The sequence below is a fragment of the Ricinus communis genome, chromosome 6 (genome assembly GCF_019578655.1).
Source record: "Ricinus communis isolate WT05 ecotype wild-type chromosome 6, ASM1957865v1, whole genome shotgun sequence".
In the NCBI taxonomy this organism is placed as follows: domain Eukaryota; kingdom Viridiplantae; phylum Streptophyta; class Magnoliopsida; order Malpighiales; family Euphorbiaceae; genus Ricinus; species Ricinus communis.
Genome location: NC_063261.1, coordinates 23,628,232 through 23,648,559, shown reverse-complemented (window position 1 = coordinate 23,648,559; position 20,328 = coordinate 23,628,232). Strand labels below are relative to the sequence as shown.

The 20,328-nt window shown below is 31.7% G+C and overlaps 2 protein-coding genes and 1 non-coding gene across 3 annotated transcripts; 2 read left to right on the top strand and 1 right to left on the bottom strand.

Moving 5' to 3' along the window:
* The first annotated feature begins 311 nt into the window (after positions 1 to 311).
* Positions 312 to 1,056, top strand: LOC8268262 (RING-H2 finger protein ATL52). Its single transcript, XM_002532246.3, has one exon. The coding sequence runs from the start codon at positions 425 to 427 to the stop codon at positions 998 to 1,000; it is 576 nt and encodes a 191-aa protein (XP_002532292.3). The 5' UTR covers positions 312 to 424; the 3' UTR covers positions 1,001 to 1,056.
* A 455-nt stretch (positions 1,057 to 1,511) lies between these two features.
* TRNAN-GUU lies at positions 1,512 to 1,585 on the bottom strand. The gene has a single exon. It is a non-coding gene; the product is annotated as a tRNA-Asn (tRNA).
* Positions 1,586 to 17,837: 16,252 nt separating this feature from the next.
* On the top strand, positions 17,838 to 20,107 carry LOC8268261. The gene has a single exon (XM_002532247.4). The coding sequence runs from the start codon at positions 18,615 to 18,617 to the stop codon at positions 19,581 to 19,583; it is 969 nt and encodes a 322-aa protein (XP_002532293.1). The 5' UTR covers positions 17,838 to 18,614; the 3' UTR covers positions 19,584 to 20,107.
* The last annotated feature ends 221 nt before the right edge of the window (positions 20,108 to 20,328 follow it).

Genomic DNA, 20,328 nt, shown 5'->3' with positions numbered 1-20,328 from the left:
TTTATATAGATTTTATGGCAAATAGAATAAAAAATATATAAAATAAAAAAGTAAAAATAACATTTACGGTGGTAACACACTATCAACATACATTTGCATATTCAAAACTCGAACCGAAAATTTTAACTAATTTAAAAGAAACTATTACAATCTCATCTGCATGTTATTAAATTATTTTTTTATAATTTTATTTATTTAATTCATAATTAAACATGAAAAATTTGATAAGTTATAAATAATCTTAATTAATTTTATGTATGATAAAATAATAAAAATAATTTCTTTATTGCTAATAGCATTCAGAAGAAGCAGACTGGGCATAAGACAAAATAATCATCTTGTTGTTGCAAACACAATGTAACATATCGTTGTATTCATCACCACTCTTTTCTTTTGTTTAATATTATGCCTCACTCTGAAAAGGATGACCCACTGTAATTTATTAGCTTTCGAGCTAATGTCCACCATGTCTAACGATGGCGATGATATTAGCAACAAAGTCACGGCTCTCCTGATCGGAGTCGGATCGGCAGCTCTGGTGGTCACAATCTACCACTGCCTTGCCACGGGATGGTGCAACCGCGACCGGGCTAGGGCTAACGCGCAACGGCTACACCAAGACAGCAACAGTATTATTATTGGTAGAGAAACGCCAAGCAGCATTGAGAACTCCGCAGCCAGGCTCATCCCAGCCTTCAAGTACCAAAAAGGGATGGGCTCAGGAGGGGAGGAAGCAACTTGTCCGATTTGCTTGAGTGAGTTTGAAGAGGGTGAAGAGGTGCGGAGTTTGCCGGAGTGCATGCACTCGTACCACCTGCCATGCATCGATATGTGGCTGTGCTCGCACTCCAATTGTCCCGTCTGTCGAGCGGATGCAGTGTCAACCCAAATTGTATATCGAAGTTTAGGTCTAGCTTCCGAAGAAGGATCCAATGGGAATAACCCATATCAAGATCTAGGTATGTTGCAGAATATTGTTATACAATCACGAACAATATAACTTTGTAATGGTTCTCTCTCTCTTCTTAAAAGAAAAAAGTTATAATTCTAAGTTTTCTTTTCTTTTCCAATTCTTCTTTTTTAACTAAAGGAAATGATGGGTGATTGACTTAATAATTGCTCACTAGTTTCTTAATCTCAATTAGTTGTAAAATTAAATTTATAATTTGATTACACGAATGGAAGCCATAGATTGTTAAATTAATCATGATTTAAATTCCTTTTGCTTCACTAGATAAAATTTAACAATTGTATTGTTTTTTTAATTAGCCCAAACAAAGCTTTAGGGTTGTGTAATTTGTTAGAACAGTTGTGAAATTCTCTAAGTATAATTTCTACAAAAGAAGGCAGAGTTAATCAAATGTGTTAGAAGGTACAAAAAATTTCAATTCAACCATATATATGGGAAGAAAGAAGTAGGCCAGATATAGGGAATACCCAAGAGAACCATAGGCCCAAAACAGGTTGTGATTTGTCATTGAGAAAAATTGAATAAATAAATAAAAGAACACCGCTAGAAGGAGGGCTTGAACCTCCGACCTTGTGGTTAACAGCCACACGCTCTAACCAACTGAGCTATTCCAGCTTGTTGGACTGTCTTTCGTAGACACATTTTTAATGATTCGAGATTGAATAGTGCAATTTGCCTTCCCTTCATACTTGAAAAGGAACGAGAAATCTCAGTTAATGTCCCTACCTTTTATGTATTTGAGCCAAATATATATAGTATCTCTTATCTAATACTTAAAATAATTAAATGTATATTCTTTATTAATCTTGACTTTAAATAGTCTATCTTTTGAACAGAAAACATCTTTCACTTGGTGCGTAATTCTTGTCCAATTAGGCAACATTCACTTATTGATAGTCTTCAAAATTGTAAAATCACGATTTTAAATTCTAATTATAACTAACTAATACAAAAATATTTTACATTAAAAAAAATTGCTCCATATCGCTCATCTATCGGGCAGAGATGAGATGACAAAACTTTATTTTAGCTTAATAAAGTTATCGAGTTCGACCCTTGGATATGTAGCTGTGTTAAAACTTTTAAGAGAAAGATCCTACTCGACACACTTTAAATTAACTATATATATATATTAAAAGAAAATGTGAATTGTATCCAGTATAATTGAATGGATAAAAACATAAAGTAGCTAAGGACATTGCCTATATCTTAATCACAAAGCATAATCATACATCTCGTCTTAAAAATTCCAAGACAGTCTCTCTCACCACCAGTGACTCTGTTCTTCATGGCCTAATCGGTGCCCTATTCACTTCCGCTGGCTGGAATTTCATTATAGAGAAATGCCCCTACTGTCCATGACCATTCAAGACGTACCTACAAGCTTTAGGAAAACAAAAAAGAAAAAGAAAAATTGGCCACAACGCTTCTACCTTGATGTTAATACACTGGAGAAATTTGGGCTGAATGTATTCATACTTCTCATGTTCTTTCTAATGAGTTATAGTAAGTTTCTGTATCAGCTTTTAAATGGAATATTGCATGGTATCTGTAACACCCCCATCACATGTTAACCAATAAACATTAGCCAGGAAGCATACAAGCGTCGTAGAATATATACTACAAGTAGATAGGTCAATATGTAGGTTGTTAAGAATCCAGACACAAGGTTATTAACATATAAACATATGATTATACTTAAACATCATTTAACAAGTATTACAAACATCTTCTTATGCCTTATAAGGCATACTTCCATATATATCACATAATTGCATACAAAAATGCATCAGGAGGAGACTTCACAAAACTGGCCCAACTTGACAGAACTGCTAAAAGCTAGACTTCGCATACAACCAACGGATGCACTACTATTTACAAACCTGAAAAGAAAAATTTTGGAGAGGGGTGAGCCTCCAGCTCGATGAAATAAATAATCAACATAATCTATATCACATACACTTAATACAATTTCCACCCAATCACATAACTTTCCATGATATTCATAGTTTAGGTATAAAGTCATACTATTCTACTCAATTCATTACAACCATCATAGAACAAATACAATTCAACAATTATGGTTAGTTCTCACGGCTTGTGGATCCCCTTTAATGTGCTGCTCCGCCTCATCCTCACATATCACACACGTAAGCTGCTTCGCCTCATCTCACATTATACACTTTTATAGCCTCTCTAGGCTTTAGCCTCCCAAGGCTATATATATATATCTTTTTTTTTCATAGGGGAATCCACCATTCACATGCACACATGCACTTAACATCACAATTCAATCATTTCACTTATATCATATTTCAGCAATAACAATTGTTCCACTCAACACCAATCATTTCCATCTCAGTCATTCAAACATAAACAATATTAAGCAAACGCAACCATTTGCGGAACATTTGATTAAATATATGAACATAGCAAATATTAACTATTTACTTACTCAAAATATACTTATTCCTTTAGCATATAAGAACCTCCTTTCTCCACAACTTCCTTTCCAGGCCTTTGAGTACCTGTCAACACATTCATCAATTCACATTTCATGCATATTACAAATATTCATGTAAATGCGAGTTCTAATGCATTACAAGATCATCCCCTCTCTAATTCATAGGTCTAACTCTTCATCTAAGACTCTCAATTACTGTTTTAATATCCTATAAACATTTCCCATCTAGTTAAATACCAATTTAACTCAAATTAACATCAATAAATTGTATAAAACTAATCTCCAACATTTCTGTTTTCTAGACAGAATTTAGTACCAAGGTATATTTATTGCTGGGCAAAATTGGCTTAATACAAAAATCTCATATTAAATAGACATATTCATTTATGCGTCTAGTTTCATCTCCAAGAAGAATTACTCAATTCCGACTTCTATAGATTTAATTATTTTCAAATTACTGAGCAAGGGTCATACAGCTAGTTGTACCCGAGCAGCAATCTGTTTGCTCAATTTAAGCAACCAAAACGGCAAAAATAGCAAAATCACAAAACTACAAAGTTATAGAGGACTCTTTAAACTTTCCATAGACATCAATTAAGCTTAATTTGGACTTATATAACCCATGTTATGCCTAAAATACAGAACATCAAGGTTGCTGGAATTTTGACAGTTTTCTATCTTAACATACTTAAACTTAAATCAAGCTTAATCTTTATGCAATCATTCAATACTCTACTAATTCATGATAATCAGACCTTTAATTAATCAATGAGAGCATCAAATGAAGTTTTTCCAATTTGTAATCAAGAACCCTAATGACAAATTAATAACACTCAAGTAACAACTTACCAATTTCAGCTTTTGGGTTGCTAATATGCTTAAATCCTTTAGCTTTAGCTTGGCTCCTTCAATAGTTGGCAAAATCCTATCTTAATCTTAAGTTTTTCTAGGTATTCCACTCCTCTCTCTTATTCCAAATTTTGTGTTTTTGGCCATGTACGAATTTTAGAGAAATGAAGAGGTAAAATGAGCTTACTCATGGTTCCAATTTTCAATATTCCTCTCTTAATGCCACCACCTACTAAACTATTTTTGTCACCCTAAATTAATTCTTACTAACCATATATAGGTACTAACTTTTAATTGTATCTTTTAAGTCCAATCTATTTACCCAACCTTCAACTATTGGTTCAATTAAGTCTTAAGGCTTAATACACATAACCCAAGTACTTAATCAACTTATCTAAATTAATAATCTAATATCATGCTTCTTATTCTCTACTTATAATTAATATATATATGTTCTCATAAAATAAAAATATCATTGATATACCATCATATGCCCAATGATTAAATGTAAATGCACATAACATGGATGATGAGAAAATGCAAAGTGCTACAACTCTCCCTTCCTTAAGAAATTTCGTCCCCGAAATTTTAACAACTCACCAACATTACAATGGAATAGATGCGGATACTTCTGTCTCATATGTTCTTCTACTTTCCAAGTTGCTTCTCTTGGTGAATGATGACTCCACTTAATTTTGACCATAGGAATGTCTTTATTTCTCAATTTCTTAACCCTTCGATCAAGAATTTCTATCGGTCCTTCCACATATGTCAACTTTTCTGTGATTTCTATCTCTGGCACTGGAGTGATATGACTAGGATCTGATCTATATCGCCTCAACATAGAAACGTGAAAAACATCATGAATAGAAGACAACTCTGTAGGTAATGCTAACCTATAAGCCAATGGTCCAACTCTTTCAATAATTTCATAAGGTCCTACATACCTCGGACTCAATTTCCCTTGTTTACCAAACCTTAATATTCCTTTCCATGGTGATACCCGCAAGAAAACTTTATCACCCACAATATATTCCATTTCCCTTCGATGCAAATCAGCATAACTCTTTTGTCATCTGTGCTACTTTCAAATTCTTTTAACTATCTCTATTTTATCCACTGTTTCTTATACCAATTCTGGACCTTCAAGTCGTCTTAAACCTTCAACATCCCAAAGATACCGGACTTCTACATTTCCTCCCATACAAAGCTTCATAAGGAGCCATACCGATACTAGAATGAAAACTGTTGTTATACGCGAAATTCCATCCGTGGTATGTAATCATCCCGATTTACCCTTGAACTCAAGTGTGCAAGCCCTCATCATATCTTCTAATGTCCGAATAGTTCTTTCCGATTGCCCATCCGTTTGAGGGATGAAAAGTCATGAAATGAAGCTTAGTACCATATGCTTTCTGCAAACTCTCCCGAAACGAAGTAAATCCGGGATCCCTATCCGATACAATAGATATAGGCACACCATGCAATCTAACAATCTCGGAAATATACAATTCAGCAAGTTTATCAAGTGAATCTGTTTGCTTCACAGGGTAAGAAATGAGCACATTTAGTAAGTCGATCAACAATTACCCAAATAGCATCATGCTTGTTAAATGTACGCGGCAATCCCATAACAAAATCCATAGTAATCTTATCCCACTTCCACACAGTGTATAGATAAAGAATGAAGTTTACCTGCAGTGCCTCGGTGCTCTCCTTTCACTTGCCGACATGTCAAACACTTACTCACAAATTCTGCCACATCCTTCTTCATTGTCGGCCACCAATAATAAGGCTTCAAATTTTTGCACATTTTGGTACTTCCAGGATGCATTGCATAAGGTGCATAGTGCGCTTCATGCATGATTTCCTTTCTCAAATTTCCTACATCAGGTACACATACACGATTTCTATTCAATAACACACCATCATCTTTCAACACAAATTGTGTATTCTTTCCTTCTTGTACTCTACCCTTCATCCTTTGCAAATAAGAATCTTCATATTGTGCATCTTTAATTTTATCTCCAATCAAAGGCTTTACTTGTAATGTGGCTAACAGATCATTGTCATAAACATAAAACTTCACATCCATAGCTCTAAGTGCAACTAAATATTCTACATTGTAACAAATCATACTTGAAAAATTTTCCACTGACTTCCTACTTAAAGCATCAACAACAATATTTGCTTTTCCAGGATGATAATCAATAGTGCAATCATAATCCTTCAAAAGCTCAATCCATCTTCGTTGTCTCAGATTCAACTCTTTCTGCGTAGGGATATATTTCAAACTCTTATGATCGGTGAAATATCCGAAATGTCTCCCCGTATAAATAATGTCGCCATATCTTCAATGCATGTACAATAGCTGCTAATTCAAGATCATGTGTAGGATAATTCAGCTCATGAGGTCGTAATTGTCTTGAAGCATAAGCTATAATCTTCCCATGCTGCATTAAGACACATCCAAGTCCTTGCCTAGAAGCATTAGTATATACAACATAACCTCCATTTCGGGATGGCAATGCGAGTATCGGTGTAGTAGTAAGCCTTTTCTTCAACTCTTGAAAATTTTGATCACATAACTCCGTCCGGAATGGCACATTCTTCTTTAACAAAGCTGTTAGAGGCTTAGCAATAACCGAAAAATCTTTTACAAATCTTCTATAATAGCCTAACCCAAGAAAACTTGAACTTCGGGGAAACATTTCTGAAGCGGTTCCCATTCAATAATTGCTTTAATCTTTGATGAATCTGGTTGCACTCCATGTTTGGAAATAATATGCCCTAAGAATGCAATTTCCTCCATCCAAAACTCGCGATTTGTTGAATTTTGCATACAACTGTTTTTCCCTCAAAATCAGAAACAATTCTCAAGTGTTGTTCATGTTCTTCCGGGCTTCTAGAGTAAATCAGAATATCATCAATGAACACAATAACAAAGTGATCTAAATATGGCTCGGAAAGTCTTGTTCATCGTTGACATAAAACAGCAAGAGCATTTGTTAAACCAAATGGCATCACAATAAATTCATAGTGCCCATACCTCGTTCGAATCGTCTTGGCAATAGATTTCTCTTCAACCCGGAGTTGCCAATAACCCGATCTTAAATCAATTTTAGAGAACACAGTTGCACCTTTTAACCGATCAAGCAAATCATCAATTCTAGAATGGATATTTATTCTTCAACGTAATCCTATTCAATTGCCTATAATCAATACATAATCGCATACTACCATCCTTTTTCTTCACAAACAGAACTGGTGCTCCCCAAGGTGAATTACTTGGCCTGATGAAACCTTTATCAAGTAACTCTTCTAATTGCTTCTTTAATTCTTTCAATTCTAATGGAGCCATTCTGTATGGTGCAATGGAAATAGGTGTCGTACCAGGGATGATGTCAATCTCAAAATCAACCTCTCGATTTGGTGGCAAACTAGGCAAATCATCTAAGAATATGTTAGGAAATTCTCTGACCACTGGAATGTCTAATACCCCTGGACTGACCTTAGTAGTATCTATAAAACTAATTAGATATGCTTCACGTCCATTTTTAATTAACTGACACGTAGTCACTGCTGAAATCAAACAATTAGGAATTGTCTTCCTTTCACCCACCATTACTATTTTCATTTCTCCTTGTATTTCCATAGCCACTTCCTTTGTTTTACAATCAACAATAGCATGATTTCTTGACAACCAATCCATCCCCAAAATAACATCAAACTCTCTAAGATTAATAACAACCAAATCTGCATGTAGTTTGACACTATCTACTACTACAGGACATGATCTCACTATCGTATTTACTGTGATAATACCCCCAGCAGGCATAGATTCATATATATCATAACCTAATGCCTCTATATTAGCATGAACATGCGATGCAAAATCATGTGATATGAATGAACATGTGGATCCAGGATCAATAAGAACATGTGCATCGGAATCATGAATAGAAAGTATACCAGTAGACAATTTCAGTGCTACAAATGCTTCATTTCTAGTAGTAGCAAATACTCTAGCTTGTGCTTGTGGTTGACCAATTTGTTCCGATGGTGTTGCTGAAATAGTTAAACCTCATCCGCCACCTCTTCCTTTGCCTCCTACTGAACTAACTGGAATATTTTCACCAACACTACTCCGACCCAACGTATAAGATTCTCCAGCATTATTTCTTCTCATAGGACAATCTCTAGAATAATGTCCCGGCCTACTACAAGTAAAACATACTACCGGTCTAGGTCCCCAACATTCTCCAAGATGTTTCCTGTTGCACGTGGGACAAACAGGAGCAAACCCTCTCTTGGTGAAACTTGTCCTCCTTCAAGTCCCGGATGAATTGTATCCACCTCTACTATAAGGTAACGTGGAGGATCTACTAGACTGACCACCAAACCCTCGTCCACGATAACTACTCCGTACTGTGAATTAGAGTCTCTAAACGAAGAAATACTAATATGTCTTGGAGGATTACTATAAGCACCAATGATCTTCTTCTTTTTAGCTTCCATAGTATTCCTTTCAAATGATGTTTCTTGACTCTCAAAGCGGCCTTCAATTGAGGCATTGTAATTATGAGGTTTCACTGCCATTTTCTCACGAATGTCAAGCCTCAAACCCATCTCAAATTTCTTCCTTTTTAGTTCTTCAGTGGCTATTTCTTCTGGTGCATACTTACATAATCTCACAAATTGAACTTCGTACTCTGCAGAACCCATATCATTATGTTTCAACTGAAGAAATTCAAGCTTCTTTCTGTCTCTGTAAATTTCTGGAGTATACTTCTCAGCAAATTCTCTCAAGAAATCATTCCAAGTCAAAGTCATTGGTCGATCTTTGCTTCTTAAAACTGTTTCCCACCAATCAAGTGCATCTTTTTCTATTAAAGATACTGTATATAGAAGCCTTTGTTCGGATGTGCAATTAAATTTATCCAACACCCTTTCTATATTTCGTAACCATTCCTCAGCCTCAGCAGGATCAGTAGTACCTTGAAAAACATTAGCACCTTGTTTCCTAACTCTTTCATAATTCTTATCTATCACAGCCTTTTGTTGTTGAGTCTGAGGCGCCGGTGCTTGTTGTTGAGCTGCCCATTGCATCAGAAAATCCATAAACTGTTCCATAACATTTTGTACATTCGATTGTGCAGCATTTTCAGAATATAGCTCATGCTCATCATGTTGATCATGTTCAGATGCATTTTCATGACCATGCACAGACTCTAATGACTTATCTGGGCCAGTTGCGTGTTCTCCTTGTCTCTCCATCTATATATATGAAATGCAAATATTCAGTCAAGTTCAAAGAACATATATCATATGCTTAATGATGTGCAACATGAATCTACTCCCAATGAATCTAATCCCCGCTCGATACCACTAAAATGTAACACCCCCATCACATGTTAACCAATAAACATTAGCCGGGGAAGCATACAAGCGTCGTAGAATATATACTACAAGTAGATAGGTCAATATGTAGGTTGTTAAGAATCCAGACACAAGGTTATTAACATATAAACATATGATTATACTTAAACATCATTTAACAAGTATTACAAACATCTTCTTATGCCTTATAAGGCATACTTCCATATATATCACATAATTGCATACAAAAATGCATCGGGAGGAGACTTCACAAAACTGGCCCAATTTGGGCTAAAAGCTAGACTTCGCATACAACCAACGGATGCACTACTATTTACAAACCTGAAAAGAAAAATTTTGGAGAGGGTGAGCCTCCATTTCGGTAAATAAATAATCAACATAATCTATATCACATACACTTAATACAATTTCCACCCAATCACATAACTTTCCATGATATTCATAGTTTAGGTATAAAGTCATACTATTCTACTCAATTCATTACAACCATCATAGAACAAATACAATTCAACAATTATGGTTAGTTCTCACGGCTTGTGGATCCCCTTTAATGTGCTGCTCCGCCTCATCCTCACATATCACACACGTAAGCTACTCTGCCTCATCTCACATTATACACTTTTATAGCCTCTCCAGGCTTTAGCCTCCCAAGGCTATATATATATATATCTTTTTTTTTCATAGGGGAATCCACCATTCACATGCACACATGCACTTAACATCACAATTCAATCATTTCACTTATATCATATTTCAGCAATAACAATTGTTCCACTCAACACCAATCATTTCCATCTCAGTCATTCAAACATAAACAATATTAAGCAAACGCAACCATTTGCGGAACATTTGATTAAATATATGAACATAGCGAATATTAACTATTTACTTACTCAAAATATACTTATTCCTTTAGCATATAAGAACCTCCTTTCTCCACAACTTCCTTTCCAGGCCTTTGAGTACCTGTCAACACATTCATCAATTCACATTTCATGCATATTACAAATATTCATGTAAATGCGAGTTCTAATGCATTACAAGATCATCCCCTCTCTAATTCATAGGTCTAACTCTTCCTCTAAGACTCTCAATTACTGTTTTAATATCCTATAAACATTTTTCATCTAGTTAAATACCAATTTAACTCAAATTAACATCAATAAATTGCATAAAACTAATCTCCAACATTTCTGTTTTCTAGACAGAATTTAGTACCAAGGTATATTTATTGCTGGGCAAAATTGGCTTAATACAAAAATCTCATATTAAATAGACATATTCATTTATGCGTCTAGTTTCATCTCCAAGAAGAATTACTCAATTCCGACTTCTATAGATTTAATTATTTTCAAATTACTGAGCAAGGGTCATACAGCTAGTTGTACCCGAGCAGCAATCTGTTTGCTCAATTTAAGCAACCAAAACGGCAAAAATAGCAAAATTACAAAACTACAAAGTTATAGAGGACTCTTTAAACTTTCCATAGACACCAATTAAGCTTAATTTGGACTTATATAATCCATGTTATGCCTAAAATACAGAACATCAAGGTTGCTGGAATTTTGACAGTTTTCTATCTTAACATACTTAAACTTAAATCAAGCTTAATCTTTATGCAATCATTCAATACTCTACTAATTCATGATAATCAGACCTTTAATTAATCAATGAGAGCATCAAATGAAGTTTTTCCAATTTGTAATCAAGAACCCTAATGACAAATTAATAACACTCAAGTAACAACTTACCAATTTCAGCTTTTGGGTTGCTAATATGCTTAAATCCTTTAGCTTTAGCTTGGCTCCTTCAATAGTTGGCAAAATCCTATCTTAATCTTAAGTTTTTCTAGGTATTCCACTCCTCTCTCTTATTCCAAATTTTGTGTTTTTGGCCATGTACGAATTTTAGAGAAATGAAGAGGTAAAATGAGCTTACTCATGGTTCCAATTTCCAATATTCCTCTCTTAATGCCACCACCTACTAAACTATTTTTATCACCCTAAATTAATTCTTACTAACCATATATAGGTACTAACTTTTAATTGTATCTTTTAAGTCCAATCTATTTACCCAACCTTCAACTATTGGTTCAATTAAGTCTTAAGGCTTAATACACATAACCCAAGTACTTAATCAACTTATCTAAATTAATAATCTAATATCATGCTTCTTATTCTCTACTTATAATTAATATAAATATGTTCTCATAAAATAAAAATATCATTGATATACCATCATATGCCCAATGATTAAATGTAAATGCACATAACATGGATGATGAGAAAATGCAGGCGTTACAGTATCTCTATGGCAAGCCATCTTCAAGCCTGGTGTTAAATTGTTATGGTGTTTATTTTGTAAGAAAATGTAGTTATTGGAGTACTATTCATGCTATGTTTCCTTATATCAATTGTTCTTATACATAATATATGATCCTCTTTTTTCTTTTTTCCTTTTTATTTCTCTTCAGTTCACTATCAATTAGCCTCCACGTATTGAATTTACTATCCAATAATAAGTATTAATTTTATTTCTAGCCTTTTTAAATGTAAAATAAAATTTATCAAGTAAATTAATACTCGATTTCAAAGGATTTCAATCGGATTTAGAATCTCAAATAATGAGAATTTTTGAACCATAAACATAACATCATAATATCAAATATGTGCTCAATTATTAAGCTAATAATTCATCGAATTAAACAAACACATCATCGGATCAATCATAATGGTATTATAAATTGTTTTATATTCTAATTTGCACAAATATCTTAAAATTTAATTTTGGATACAAAGTGATATTCTTTTATCTTGTAATGTAATAAACATAACATTTTATTTAAAAATAAATATAGGAGTTTATGGGAAAGAATTACATGAAAATTAAAGATGAGAGTGATGGAAATAGCTTTCCCCTAAGAGGAGGAAAACCATTGGTGGCTAGCTGGCCTCACCATCACCTGCTACTTAATGATATCTAATTCATAGACAGCACAAATGGATTGGTTTTCTTTGAAGTTCTGATAAATTGCCAATTCTGCAAATACCGAGCCTGGCACCTACTCACGAGTAGTTCAGAACTTTGGATGGATTATGCTGTGAAGGGTACATTTTTGTTCAAAATTACAGGTCATCTCCATGTTCTAAGATCTGGATTTATTTTTATTTTTATTTTTTCCCTTTTCATCATATAACCTTTTACAAACCGGGTCCCCTATGGGAGCACAGACTTTTCAAGTTCTCCAATCATGTAGCATGCCTACAGTAATGATTTGGGATTTAAAAGACCTGTGGTTGATGACTTTGTAGGAATCCCATGGCAAGTTGCAATGGTGTCATATTTCAGTCTAATAATATGATGTAATTTTTCTTTCTGTGGTGGTCATTTTGATGAAAAATCTATAATGAGAGGTTGAAAAATCTGTCTTTAGTGCTCAACCTAAAAACTTGAGAGCTACACGAGCTCTTGAACCCGAGCTTAACCATGGAGATCTAAGGATTTAATTTTTGCATGCTGTAGAAACCCTCCTCTCTCTCGCAAACTCAAGCTCAGAACTTCAAACAAACCAAAGATGGATGGAGCATAAGATTCATGGTTGAATCCAACGTTATTCAAGCCAATCAAGAACATTGGAATTGAACAAGAAACTATTCACATGAAGCCCAGAAAGAAATACTGAGGCACAAACAAGAAAATAAATTACCAAAATTTAGCCTCTGGCCACTCTGCTACATGTCTGGTAGTTAACCTTAACCATTTTCATTCTTTAAAAAGAAAAAACAAAAAAAAACAAAAAATAAGACTAATGCCTAAATTTTTTTATATAAAAGCCTCACAGTTCAATTTAATTACTTTGTTGTTTTTTTGGAAGAGTTGATCATGGTGGTTTGTAATGATTGTATAATAAATCATCTCAACCAATACTAGAATTCCTGAATTTGAAAATTCAATTCATGAATATGTGCAATTAGATCTTCTACTATGTATACATGTTAACAGTTAAAATCTTATTATAGACTATTTAAGAAAACAGATCATATATAACGTTATTTTTCGGTTTCAATTAGTTCGGTTTTCTCAGTAAACAATCTAGTTTGGTCTTGTAAGAATATAAAGTGTTATTTTTCAGTTTAGTTTGAGAATTTTAAAAAAGTGCCTCAAATCCCATCGCCACCACTCTAGTCAAAAACAAAAGCTTAAACCAAAAATGAAAAATAAAAGTAAAAGGGAAAAAAATAGCTACTCCACGGTGTTTGTATCTCAGATAATTGCCGGAGAAAAAATTATGTTTGATTGAAATATATAAAATTTATGAGATTTATTTATAAAATTAAAATTTATGCAAGTGAAAGTTAAATTTGTATAAAATTAGTTATAGTTAAATTAAATTCTAACAAAATAAATAAAATTTAAAAATGAATTTCATATTAGTTTTTCAATGCATTCTATAGCACCTAGATATCTCTTTGACTCTATTTTTTTTATTTTATTTTTTATGTATTTTTTTAATGAATCAACCAAATATAACATAGGAGAGAAAAAATAGTGAAAGCCATGCTATGGTTTTTTAGCTAAATCTCACTTACCTCGCTCCATATTAAAAGGATAAAACACTCATAAATATAAAAAGTGACCCTTTTAGATCCACTAATTACTTCTTTATTTTAGAGAAATAAAAAAAAATGAAAGATTTTTTTTTTTCAGAAGAAAGACTTTTAAATTAATGATATATTTGGTTGAAATTCATTTCATTTAAGAAAAAGATATAAAGAGAAAGCAAAATGGTATTTTGATATTATAGATAAATTGACTTATTCATGTGAAATTTATTCGAAAATTCTATCTATTTTGTTAGAATCTGATGTAGCTATAACTGATTTCATATAAATTTGATTATTTAAATTCTCAATTAACTCTCATCTCATTTAAAATGTAAAACTTTTTAGATTTATAAATAAATTTTATAAATTTTAATCAGACATAATGTAAAATTTTGATATTTTATTAATTTAAATATTTTGTCCTTCTGATGTTAAAAGGTAGAAATAAGGTAATAAAGTATACTAATAAAATGTTTGGAGGGCTATAACAAGAATTTGCCTGATTCTTGTGTAAGGTAAAATGTTCAAAACTCTTATAATGTGAATTGGCTAGGATAAGCAAAAGCCCATTCTTGACATTCAATCAAGTGATCATGAAATTGCCTTTGTATAAGAAATCAAAGATGAAAATGAAAGCATAAGATTATTGTTTCAAAATCAAGAAAAATTGTTGTTAGTGTAAAAAGAAAATTTCCCTCTTTCCATTCATGTATTCTTTCCAACTTAGTAAGCAACATAATCTTGCCAGATATTTTAATGTAATTACCCATGTGACATTTTGCCAAACAATGCCATTTGTGTCAAGAAACAATATGATTAAGATTTTGAAGATGATCCTCCTCAACTAATTTGGGCTTTAATTATCAGAGAATACCAAACAAAAATTTCCCTCTCTTTCCCAAATAGATTCATAAACCCCATGTGGCTAAAGCCTAAGGTAATGTTTTTTCCAAATCTTTTTAGTGAAAATAACACTTACAAAAGAGCATAATGGTCCAGGATCACCCAAGTCTATAGCATAATGATGGCCATCACAACTTTAATAGTGGCACCAATAATAAAAAAGAAAAAAAGAGAGAATGGATTTTTTTTTACAGACAGTGGTAATAGTTATTATGTTAGATAAATAAATAAATCCTTTAGCAGTATTAGAAAAAAAAATTTCTTTAAACTAAGTGTATGTCCCTATCTAAATATTAAGTCCATAAATAAATAACACATATTTATTAAATATTTAAATAATCAAAATATAAATATAAAAATATTATTTATTTTATATATATTAAATTTGCATATGTGTACAATAGGCCCTCTATATATAAGAGAGCCAAGAATGGAAATAAAACTTATTTAATAACCCAGACTAATGAGGAATATTTAAAGAATTTAATTTTATCAAAACTGCTAGTAAATATAAAATATATTCTCACAGGTGGTATAAGCCACAAAGCATTGTAAGTAATATATAATCTAGAAATTATGTTATTTGTCAAATTCCTGCTCAAATCAAAATTATTTTATTCAAAGAGAACATGCAAGCAGTGTATATGTATATCATCACTGAAGATGTCCCTTGTATATACTGCCTAATCTATACTAATTGTTTGTTTATTTTTATATTTTTACGACTGTTATTATTATTTTATTTATAAAATTAAATTGATAGATATAATTTAATAAAATTTTAATATTTAATATTAATTTATAAATTTTAAAAAATAATAGCAAACTAATTATTTTTAAATATTTTTAATTTTTAAAATTTTAAAATTTTATTAATATAATAATATAAAATTATTTTAAAGATTATCTATTAATTAATTTTAAATATTATATAAATTAACATATCAATATAATTGATATCTCTATTTTTAAAAATTAAAAATATAATAAAATAATTAAAAAATTAGTTTATTATTGAATATAATATTAAAATATAATTGAAGATGTTATTTTTAAAATTAAAACTATTATCTAATTATAGAATTAATTTTTTAGTTAATATAATATTAAAATATAATTAATATGCTAATTTTTGAGATAGAATTAGTATCTTTATTTAATTAAAAATTATCAATTAATTAAATATAATTAATATATTATTTTTAAGATTATATATATTAATTTCTGAAACTTAAAATAACATGTATATTCAATTTTTTACAACAAACGACTATATAATTAGTATTATTTAATTTAAAAACAAATAAAAATATTTAATTTATTTTAATATTAAAAGTAACACTTAAGGTACGACGTGTAGTTGTTAGAAAGAGAAAAATAAATAAATTAAAAATAAAAATAATATAAAAATAAATTATTTTATAAAATATTATAAAAAAAATTCATTGTCTAAACCAGATTTTTAAAAATAAAATATGGAGATTAACTAATGTATTAAGATTTTAATTAATATAAAGTCTCTGACATAGAATTTAGAATATAAATAATTAACATACAACATGACTACATGAGGGCTTCAGTGCCAGCTGGAAATTAAATATTATATATCAGAATCAAAGTTGACGACATTTGTTGAAAAGGATGAGCCCCAAGTTTTGTCCGAAGTAGGTCATTAGCTTCCCCTTACTCGGATTACAATTAGTATCCTTGACATCTCACATAATAAATTATATAAATGTCATTTTCAAGATTTAAATATTTATAAATTTTATAATAAAAATAGTAATATACCCACTTCTACATAATTACTTGAATATATAAAAGTAATTTAATACTTTGTGTTAACAATATTTTACTCTGCATAAATAATATTAAAAAAATTAATTTTTAATATTTTTAATACGTAATTTTTTATAAAAATTAGAATGGATATACACTGATATAGTATAGGCATGCTAATATACTAAATATACTCCTATAATATGATAACCGGTTTTCTTTTTGCATTATATAAATCTTATTTTTGTAATTAGTATAAAGAAATGACTGCTCCTATAGTTTAGAAAGAAAGAAAGATTAAAGTATTTATTTTATAATTTATAATATTTTTTTCAATCAAATTATATTATTTAGTTAGCAATGTTCTTTTTACTTCTATAAAAATGGAAAACTTAACTAGCAATTTTTTTTTTTAAAATAATTTACATAAAACTAACAAAATATCATCAAATTAAATGGAAGGAAACACATATATTTAATATTTCTAAAAATAAATAGAAGTGAAAATGCGAGTAAAGAAGATATCTAAATTTATTAAAATGAAAAAGATTGCAAAAGTATAAATTTGGATAAACTCAAAGCTATCAATTTTCTATAAACTCTATCTTGAGAGCTCATCTTTGTAGTATTAGATATAATGACCCTAAATTAGAACACTTTTATTTTTAGTATTACGCGAATGATACTTTTATTAAATGCTAAAAAGCTCTTGTCCAGTCACCTTTTGGATTAAAGAAGAATGTGTCTTAAGGGCAATTCTGTAACTAAATATAATTAATAGGAAATAAAAAAAACATAACAGTGTCCCATCATTTTCCTTTTCTTTGTGATCCCATGTGAGTTTCCCTCGAAGAATGTGACCTGTCAAACCATAAAAGTGAGAAATATTGCCGACCCATTTTGAGTTTTTGCCTCAATCCTCTTCTAGATGTGTATTTTTATCAGCCAGAAGCTCCTTGTTTCTGTGTGCAGTTTAGCAAACTTATAGTGGTTTATTGCAGTTATAATATGTTCTTTTGTTAGTGCATGTTAGCATGTGAGTTTTGGGTAAAATGATTGATAGTACGTATGCCAAAAATATATATATATATGTAATTGTGTACAAGTATATGGCTTAGTTTATGCTGCGGGGTTATATATATTTATATAGTAGGAAAAAGAAAAAGCTCTGCAGTTTTTATAATCATGCTTCATGATTTGAGAATGTGATTTTCAGAGAAAAGAGAGCTTTTTGGATAGGTATTAGCAAGTGGCATAAGGAGTGTGCTACTGGATTCTTGTTATTTGGCAGATAAAGTTAGGAATGTTTATGTTGTTTATGAAGTATATTTGTGGCATGAGTATAGTGTTTCTGGGTTTTTGTTATTTGGCAGAATACAGTTAGGAATGTTTATGTTGTTTGTGAATATATTTGCTAAAATGAAGAAGTGAGTTTGATGTTTCTTTTGAGTTTCATTGTTCTTGGGCTTGACAAGATTAGGACTAGTCGGAGTAGCTCTTATGACTGAGCTTGTCACTCGCTTTCCTGACTTCTTCTTGTAGCAGTTTCTTGAAAGTGATTTCAAGTTATTTATGCTAACTTTGTTCTTCTGATAAGTCTTTTTGGGTATTTTGAGTAGATTTGATGTGATTAGGTTATAGAAAGATGAAATCTTTGAGTAGTGTAGGACTTGGTTTGAGTATAGTTTTTGCTTGTCTTTTACTAGCGCTTGTTGCTGAGCTTTACTACTTGTTATGGTGGAAGAGAAGAATTACTAACAGAGAGATTGGAGATGATTATAGTAGCCCAGCACGAGAGCTTTTCTATATGTTCTGTTTGAAAAAACCATCTTCTTTGAGGCACTCTCAAGAACTATGTTCTTCAGTAAGAATAACAGATACTCTTGTCCACCATGAGGAAGATTCTGAGCTTAATTTAAACACAAGCAAAGATTTTTTGTTCAAGCCTTTTGGTGATGATCCTGTGGAGACAGAGCTGATGAGATTGAATAGTATTTCAGGTCCACCAAGATTTCTCTTCACAATTATTGAAGAAACAAAGGAGGATTTAGAATCTGAAGATGGCAAGTCTAGAGCTGATAATAAAGGGTCAAGAAGTAGAAGTTTGAGTGATTTGATTCTCAATATGGAGACTCCTTATCTAACCCCACTTGCTTCTCCCCCATTTTTCACTCCTCCACTTACTCCTATGGACTCGAATTACAGCCAGAGTAGATTCCACCATCTCTTTGAATCAGTAGCAGATGCAGAGTTTAACAAGATAAGGTCATCACCACCTCCAAGATTCAAGTTCTTACAGGATGCAGAGGAGAAACTCCTCAGAAAAAAAGTAATGCAAGAAGCAGAAAACAAGGTTCAAAAGAATGATGGATTTCCTCACGATTATGGAAATAAGCCTACTAGTTCAAAATTCATAAAAGATGAAGATGATGGGCCTTTTATTACCATCATTGTTGATAGGAACAAAGAAAGAGAGCTTAATCATCAAAATCACCAACATCCACAGTTCCATTCAAGCACTTCTTCGCAGGTACTTCCTCTTGCTTCTTCACCTTCAAGTTTCACATCAGCAAACAAGAAAAATCCCATTTTCGACAAGGATTATGCTTCATGATCAATTAAAAGAAATATGGGACTTGTTTTCTTTCTTTCTTTTTTTTTCTTTAATTATATTAGAAGTTAATTAGTTTTGTTTTTAGGATTTTTTTCTTTTTCTTTTTTTGTTTAATATATTTTGGAGGTGTTTCTGAGGATGGCATTGAAAGGTTAATGTTGAAAAAAACCTTGTGCAATGTTATGTCAAAAAAATTTCAAGTGGAAGAGGGAGACAACAACATTCTCTGCATTATAATTGTTGCAATGTGGCAACTGCAAGTGGTAGACTAGTGGGGTAACTTGTTTTATGCAATCTCCATGTCTGCCTGAGCTGTCTTATACATGTAATCATTCTGGTGAGTGATGGTACTACTGCTGTTTGCCTGTTTTTGTCCACGAAACAAGCACTGTAAAAAAGAAAGGGAAAAAAAAGAAAAGAAAAAAGAACAGGAGAAAAGAAATAGATGGATTTCTTTCAAGACAAGTGCAACTTACTTTCTTTTCTTTCTTTCCTTTCAATTCAATGCTTTGTTTCTTTCGTCTCGTTCTCTCCCTCCATGCTTATGACACAACACACATAAACTAAACATAATTGCCATGTCTTAATCTTGTATTCTTTTGTTGCATGGTAATTGTCTATATACCCCACCTTTTGGTACAATAAGATTCTGACCGTTTGATCAACATCTAATCTAGTGACCCTAAATGGAAGAGGTATTTTTCTTTTCTTTATTGACAAGCGCTATAGCTAAAGAAAAGGGAAG

Bases quoted from the DNA above. Each gene is read 5' to 3' on its own strand.
- LOC8268262 (XM_002532246.3), top strand. From the start codon at position 425: ATGACCCACTGTAATTTATTAGCTTTCGAGCTAATGTCCACCATGTCT.
- LOC8268261 (XM_002532247.4), top strand. From the start codon at position 18,615: ATGAAATCTTTGAGTAGTGTAGGACTTGGTTTGAGTATAGTTTTTGCT.